Raw genomic sequence first — 8202 nt, forward strand, 5'->3', positions numbered from 1 at the left:
ATGGGAATCCAATTCAAACTTTTAGAATGTTTATTTTCAGAAAAAATTAGAGACTGTATTCTCCCCTCCCCTGGTAAAATGCAGTAAACAAAATAGAATTACAGTGTAATTCTTCCTTGTATGATGTTCCGGAGAAATTTTCTCCAACATTTATTCAACTAATAAACTTGTGGAAATCAGTGCCTTTACATTTGTTTGAATACTTACAACAGCAGTGTGGTTTTGAAAGTCTGAAAATCCTTTGACTTTTTTCATGTCTATTTTCTACAGAAAATGTAAACTATTTCTGGAATTATGGTAGTCATTAAAATTGCTGAAATGGTTGTTTTTGAAGTTACATCACTTACAAAGGTTGGTGTAACATTTTGGTAAATACTTTTGGAAAGCAGATTCCTGATAGCAAAGCACCCTCTGGTATTTTGAGTTGTATTTAGCATGAACTTTGGATTGAAAAGCTGAGCCAGACAAATTGAATGCCTGCTCTTAAAATAGAGAATTCGGCTTTGTCCTCCTACTGAAAACATATGAGGGAGTGTCACACCTCCATGGTAGACTGGCTGGGGAGAAGCCCTGCTCCTCACAGCAAGCCCCACTATCCTCCAAACTCAGCACTGAGCCGAGCAATCCCTGGGCAGTTGGGACAGAGACAGTTAGCACATCCCAGGGCTGAGGATGTGCAAGATGATCAAGGGCAGCTCTCCCCTGCACTGGGGAGCCTATGGCTGGGCCCAGCGCTCCAGCTGCAGCCTCCTTAGAGCTGAGCAGAGGGACAGGATCAGCGCCCTTTGCACGCTGGCAGCACGCTGGCACCTCGTGCAGCCCAGCTCAGCACTCACCTTTGCGGGCAGAGCTCCTTGCCAGTTCAGCCGAGAGTCCGGCAGGACTCCTGTGTTCTGTCCAGCTGGGTGGCCCCGTCTACGGTGTGGCCCGGAGGTGTTCCGCCCCAGGGGCAGAAATTTGCCCTTCCCCCCGCTCGTTTAAATGGCGGGATCATTGCAGTAACTTGTGCTCCATCTCCGACTTGTTGAAGCCCTCACGTGTTTTGTTAGCACTGCCATGAGTGCCAATTCCTGGTGGTGGAAATAAGGTTGTGTTTCTACGCCCTCCCCAAGGAGCGGAATATGGAGGAAGCGTGATGGGTAGGGACAGCAATGCCAACGGCCTGGTCAATAACACAGAGACTTTTTCTTCTTTGTTGTAACAGATGTTCATTTTATTTATTTAGTCTGCAAGCAGCAGGCCGAGAGGTAGATGTCGTCCTCCCGGCCCGCCGGAGCCGTGCTCTGACGGCAGTGAGGTGCCGGCCTAGTGCCGCCGTCGGGGCCGCCTCTTGCGGGGTGGGGACGAGTCCTGGCGGCTGCTGCTGGCCTTCCTCTTTGGGGGGCGCTGGGGCCCCCCACGCGAGCGGTCCCTGCCCTGGGTGGAGGGGCCCGCTGCCGCCGCCTGCCCTGGCTCCTCCTGGGGCTCCTCCGCTGAGGGCGCGGTGGCGGTGCTGGGGCGCCCGGGTCCCCCAGGAGAGCTGCCGGGCAGCTCCTCGGCGCTGCGCCCTGCGGGGCTGGTGGAGCGGCCTGGGCCCGAGGTGGAAGGCTCCAGATGGGAGGTGCTGCTGATGGTGCTGGCTGCAGGGCTGTCCTCCCGTCCTCCAGCAGCGTGGCTGTCCCGGTGGTCCAGCTCGTGGCGGATCGTGGGGCCGTACAGGGCTGCTGCGGTGCCGATGAGCCTTCTCACGAAGGGCACCACATCGCCGTCGGTGATTGGCTGCAGCGCCTGCAGCAAGGCCTCCTCGTCCAGTCCATGCTCACAGAGGAAGTTCATGGTGGTCCACTGTCCCGCATGGACTTCCCACCAGTCATCGCTGGACTGCTGCTGGATCTCCTCCTGCAGCCATTGGAGCAGGGGTTCGAGGTCTCCCTGATGTTCCCTGAAAAATGCAGCCCAGACCTCGGCTGGAAAGTTGTGCTCAGGTGGGATGAGCACCGGCTCTGCAGGCCCCTGCTCCTCCTGCAGGCCTTGATCTTGGTCTGAGTGCGCTGCGGGCTGCGGGACAGCACACTCGAGGAAGTCATCATCCGACCTCACCGAGTATCGGATGGTTGTAATTTCGTGCCCACATACGGCACAACTCGGCTTCTTGTAGGCCCACCAGATGGCACAGCCGTAGCACAGCTGGTGTTGGCAGGGGGTCATGTAGGTGACATCCTCCCGAATTTGCCCGCAGATGGGGCAGACCCAGTCGGATGCCACGTCCATGGCCCCGGGCTGTGCGGTGGGCTGGGGAGAGCTGAGGTCGGGAAGCTGCTCCCCTCGCTGGTGCTGCAGCAAGCAGAAGGTGTTACGAACTGCAAAAGAGAGAGAGAGCCTGCGGTCACTTGCTGCCCCGGTCCCTCAGCAGCAAACCCTCCCGGTCCCTGTTCCCCACCAGCTGCTGCAGGGGCCGTGATGTCCTGCACCACTCACCTCTGCCGCTACAAACGCACCCTGTGCGGCCCCAGCTGCCCGAGGCAGGCAGGGCTGGGGGAAACGCTGCTGATACTGTGGGACGGGCACCAAGAACTGGTGCCAGCAGCCCCACAGCTCAACACAACCAACTCGCTCAGTGCTCCAAGTCTCGCAGCTATGCTCAACTGGAGTCCAGGCACGAGTGCTGGCCTCTGCCAGAGCCCAGATCTATACAGGAAAGGCTAGCGAGGTCACAGTCATCTCCATTGCTGACATCACAACAAATTGGTTGGTGACCTCACTGTCCATCATTGCATGTGATGGGGCCCCAGCCTGGGCCTCCATTGCCCACCATCATTCCGTGATTTTCCTTTGTAACAGTGATAGACTTGGGAAAATAAAAATTGCACGTTTCTACTGCCCATGTAACTTGTAGCCAACCTGTGATTAATTGGTGCCACAAGATGCCATGACTAAGCTTGACAGGTTCAATATGCAGCAATGGATCCCACTTTGGCTGGGCTGAGGACCGGCTCCTCACAGTTGCTGTCTGCCCATACTGTGTGGATAATGGACTGCACGCCCTGTTTGCAGAGTGGTCACTGGGGCCTGCTGCTAGTCCATAGCTGGGTACGGTGGAAACAAAACTGGTGGCAGCATGGCATGGTGCATCCACGCTGTCCCAGTTCTCCAAGCCTATGGGCAATGTTTGTCTAATGCCACTTCCATGCTTCCACCAGTTGCGGTGAGCATGGGAGAGCAGGAGATGACGATGTGCTCCCCAGCTGAGATGCTGTGACAGCAGGCGTCACGCTGGAGGAAGACAAGAGACCCCACGGGCATGGGCCGGCCTGGGGAGGGTCCCTCAAGAATCCCCCTCCAGCTGCCAGCGTGAGGCATTGCCACGCTGCCTACCTGCGCTGCTGCACGCGCCTCTCCGCGATGTCCCGGCTGCCTGCTGCCAGCAGGGTCGGGGTACAGCAAAGTGGCTCTGAGACGGCGTCTGAGAGCTGCGCTAGCAGCACCCAGAGCACGTTTCAGCTCCAAAACTCGCCCTGTCCACACTCCAGTCCTCGCACAGTCGCTCGGTCGGAGGCCAGGCACAAACTGCCGGGCCGGGCTGCCGCGCCCGCGTTAAAGCAGCGTGGGCCAAGCAGTCACAATGCGTCGCACGGAGACGTCACAAACCACGGCTCGGCCGTGTCGCCAGTGCTCACCTTCACTGGGTGACATCACCACCCATCCCACAGCGATGTCGCCGTCCATTGCTTGCTCATCACCGTGCGCCGGCCTCACCTGCTGCACGCGTGTCAGCAGCACTCCAAAAAATTTTGCTCATATTTGTTGCTATTTTTTTCTGTCTAACAACCTAACTGCACTTGCTGTACGCTGATACTGCACACTTGTACTGCTCACTGGCGTGGAAAATCACATTCTTCTTTTTGTTCATGGCTTTTTACTTTTATCATTTCAGTGCTGCCCTGAGTGTGGTATCTCAAATTTAAGTCAGATGATAAACTAGATGGTACGTGATGTATTTGGTGTTAGGTAATGCAGTAGGCGTGCAGCTCCGTGAAATGAAGGACTTCTGTTTTCCTGTTGACAAGCCAAGACGCCATGCAGTTCAGCTTGCGACTGTCTATATTAGAAGTACTGAGAGGTTTTGAATTGGCTGGTTTGCAAATCAGTGTTTAACATGGGCTTCCTTTTGGTCTTCCGTTGAACAATGCTGGAAAATTGCTCCCTTTTTGGAACATCCATTTAATTTCCTTGCTGAAAAGGGAGTTGCTGGGATAGCGCCCTTCTTCAGAGACAGCACTCTAAGGCAGAGAACCATGCATATGGTAGTGTGTGGGTCGCTCCGAAAATAGTGCCTCCTACTTTTTTCCATGAAAACTGTCACAGATACAAAAAGCACAAGAACATTATTTAATAGAGAAAATTCTCAGCTACAAAACACTATTTCACCATTCGCTAACCAGCCACAAGTATTATCTAAATTTCACTACTGCTGTAAAAAAAATATATACCCTTCTGATTCCTTCATGTAGTCTCTCTGTATTTGTCTGCTTTGAGATTCAGCTTTCTGTACTCCAGTTGATTTTAGGAGACTAGAACTCCACTCTGTTGAAGCCAGTATATTGCACATTTCAAATTAAACAGTTCTTAATATCTTCAGAAATCTATCTTAAATCACTATTCCAGAAAATTCTTGTCCTTGTTAACCATGCACACCTTTTGCTTCTTCATAATCTGTCTGCCACACCATAAGAAACAACTGTAGTGACTCTGCATGAGCAGCTTTCCCCCATGCAGGTGAGCCCCTTGCTAGATGAGCAGTACTGGGGAAAGAGTGGCCCCCATAAACGTGCAGGTAACAAACTTGTGCTAATGAACTCCCCTGAGTGCTAGGAAGGATATGATCTCACTCCTGAGGACAGCTTTCTTCTCAAGATCATATTTAAAATCCTTTTTTTCTGAACTTTTAAAAAAGCCATTTTTAGGATATGATCTAGGGTATTTTGAATTACTATAGTAACCACTGTAAGTGCTAAAGCATATGATACCCTCTATTATGATAAATATTGACACCCATTATGTCTCAAAATGACGTTTTAACCCACATGGTATTATTTCCCTGCTCTGTAAATGGGAACATGACGTCAGTAGCCAGTGGGCTTGACTGAGACTTTGATGAATGTAGAATATGACTGAAGCTAAAAGAAAACTGAGAAAATCTGTTAAAACAGATAGCACATCCAGGCAATATCATCACATTAATCTAAGGATGAGGAATTGATATTTGGATGACCTTAGGTTATTCCCACTTGGTGTGAGTCAAAAGCAGTCACCTATCTGGTTTTAGGATAAACAAATAATTTAGATAACGAGTTAATTTCCTTGTTAACATCAATGATCTGAATGACACACAGGCTAGAACCTCTGAAAACAGCAAAACTAATGTAGCAGGATTCTCACAGTTTGTTTCCTGTGCCCAGCCTGGCTGGAGACACCTGGGCAAGGATGTTCCTTGTGATATTTGCTTCAGCACTTCCAATATTGCTGAAGCAAGCAAAACCAATACAATACATTTGAAAAGTCAGACTCACTTTGACCATCAGAATAGAGAAAATCATGCTTTTGGATTATCTGTGAGTGTGGCTGAACCAATTCAGCCCCTTTTTTTCATTCCTGAAGACCACCTCTATTCTGCTCTCTTTCGGAAACTGTGATGAACTGCCCTTTTCAAAACCTCCCCCATGAACTTAAAAACTGAAACTGGTGCCTCCCATGAAACAGGAGGGGAGCAAAGACATCACATCAGCAGGAAGAGAAGCAGCTGATTGCCCTCAAACTGAAAGCTCCTTCCTTGCCATTTTCTACTGAATTTGCTAAGCAGGACAAAGCAATTGGGATATAGGAGCTCATTTGTAATGTCATCTCCAGGACTGTTTCAAACAAACAGTGCAAAGCAAAAGCACTTTTCTGTTCAATGGATCATGTTGTGGGTTTTGAATATGGAATGCGAATGAGCTTGTTGCTGGGGAAGAACAACAGGCAGTAGCCTGAAGTGTCCACAAATGGAGAAGTAGGGATGAAAAATGAGGTTGTTTGTGAGGCCGGTGAATGGAGGATAAATGGCCAGCAGGAAAAAAACAAAGGAAAGTGAGAGATCACTTGGCAAAGACGTGGCATTATTTTCAGCGAAAAGCTAAGATGAAAATCTGAAGAGCAATCTACTATCTCTGCTTCCCTGACAATCACAAACTAGGTGGGCTCAAATGACCAAGTTGCAGAAAGCTGCATCCCAGCCCAATACTGCTGCAGGGAGGGGGTGCGGCTCCCACTATTTTGGCCATCCAAGGTGAAGCCCCAAAGGGCAGGCATCTCAAGGGCTTGGAGGCTCAGTAGTTTCTGCAAATAAGATCCATTTAATGGTCTCAGTCAGAGCACCAGAACAATGAGGCTTTGTTGCTACTGACAGACAGAAACAATCAGTCAGGGACAGAGGAACAAACACGAACAAAGCAAACCTCTCATTTGCACAAAGGAAGCTATTTTTAGATGCAGAATTCAACATCATTAGCATGCAGTCAGATTTCCGTAGAGGAGTGCACGAACCAAAGTTTGCACTCAAGTAGTTACTGTGACCTTGGAGGACTTTCCTCCTGAACTTCACTGAGAGCAAAAGTGGACCCCAAAGGCTAATTCTGTGGTCTGAATTCTTCAGGCTCACAGAGCAGCTGCACGGATTTGGCCTGCAAAGCACAGTGCTACTGGAGGTGAGAAATGATATCAGCATCCGGGCCCAGAGGATTTTATGAATCTGCCCAACTCTGAAAGAACCAAAAATAGACAGATTTTCTGAGCTCTGACCATACAAATGATCCTCGTAAAGCTGTCAGTGCAGAAGACTGACAGACGGTGCCTGAAAGGTCATAAAATCAATAAACAGAAAGTCAGCTCACAGAAAAGCTAATAGGAGAGTAACTGCCCTTTGGCTCAAAGCAGGAGAAAAAGGTACACATCCCTGATGGTTTCGAGGTGGCAGCTTCTTTGTTGCTTCTAAAGGCCAGAGAGGTGTCTTTGTTTTCCATCATTCCACTTGGTTTTGCAATCAGCCCAATCTGCAGACACTGTAATAAAAACAGTTCTGAAATCCAGAGGGAAACATTACCTTTCCCTGATGAGTATGGAATGAGAAAGGTGTTATCTGATCCCCCAACGTTCTGCATGGGCTGTTAGCACAGCTCCTCTGTGCAAATTACACAAGGAGCAAACCTCAGGTACCTGCTTCCCAGGTGGAACCACAAAGACTGCAAGCAAAGCCCAAATAAGCACTTTTTCACAGCAGCATCTTGAAGACACCCAAGGGATCTGGACCATTTTACACACTGACCAAAATGCCATGGTTAGAATTATCCTGGAAATGACATGTTTTCTTCTCCTGCATAAGGTAACAACCATAAGAAGAGAAAAATGAACTGTGGTTGCAAGTGAGGAAAAAGAAGTGAAAGATGCACAGAGGGGAAAATGAAAGAAAGGACACATAGCTTGTTATTATTCTGTGAGAAACCACAGCAATTCAGCAACAGTTTAGGTTATACACACAGATGGGTAATGCAAGGGGTGTTTACTCCAGTGCCATTTTTTTTGCAAGATCCTCTTTGACTTTAAGCCATTCTGATTTCTTGCATCCAGTAAAACTCCAGTGCATCGTCTCCCAAAGGCCACTCTGTGTATTCTCAGGATGCAGCTCCAAGTTATACAAGTTACCTGAGCATACAAATTACTCTTCTGCAGTGTTCCCACTGTCCTTGAAGGGGTATGGACTCATAAGTGTGAAAATGTGGTGCTCTGGCAGCAGCTGTACTTCAGAGAAGCTTGAGAGGAAAAAAAGATCCAAGAGTGCTGAAGCAAAAAAAGAAAGGTCATGTTAATCAACAGAACAACCTGCCATGGGCAAGAGACTCAGCTACATTTTGCTGCCAGGGAAAACTCCCAGAGATGCTGTGCTATTTGGGTGTTGAGCTGATCAGCATCCACTTGTTCTTGCTTTCCTCAAAAAAAACTGAATCAAAGGAAGAGCAGCAGAAGTAAACATCTTACGAATGCAGTTGCAAAGAATGAATTTTTTATTTGGAATTCAAAAGTCAATCAGTAAAAAGAAATCAATGGTCTCCACTGATCCAGTTCACCATACTTTTGGCTTTCACGTACCTCTGAATAATTTCCTGATGACTGCTGAGCAAAGAAGCAAAG

General features: G+C 49.0%; 1 protein-coding gene across 1 annotated transcript; it reads right to left on the reverse strand.

Moving 5' to 3' along the window:
• Positions 1 to 1305: 1305 nt before the first annotated feature.
• LOC125691341 (uncharacterized) lies at positions 1306 to 7919 on the reverse strand. Its single transcript, XM_048940608.1, has 3 exons — positions 7717 to 7919; positions 3657 to 4335; positions 1306 to 2339 (listed from the first exon to the last, which is right to left on the reverse strand). Exons 2-3 carry the CDS (start codon positions 3703 to 3705, stop codon positions 1306 to 1308), a joined length of 1083 nt encoding a protein of 360 aa, XP_048796565.1. The 5' UTR covers positions 3706 to 4335; positions 7717 to 7919.
• Between the last annotated feature and the right edge of the window lie 283 nt (positions 7920 to 8202).

The sequence above is a fragment of the Lagopus muta genome, chromosome 3 (genome assembly GCF_023343835.1).
Source record: "Lagopus muta isolate bLagMut1 chromosome 3, bLagMut1 primary, whole genome shotgun sequence".
Lineage (NCBI taxonomy): Eukaryota > Metazoa > Chordata > Aves > Galliformes > Phasianidae > Lagopus > Lagopus muta.

Bases quoted from the DNA above. Each gene is read 5' to 3' on its own strand.
- LOC125691341 (XM_048940608.1), bottom strand. From the start codon at position 3,705: ATGGACGGCGACATCGCTGTGGGATGGGTGGTGATGTCACCCAGTGAA. The intron at 2,340-3,656 runs GTGAGCACTGGC...TCTCTTTTGCAG, and splicing joins GGTGATGTCACCCAGTGAAG to TTCGTAACACCTTCTGCTTG.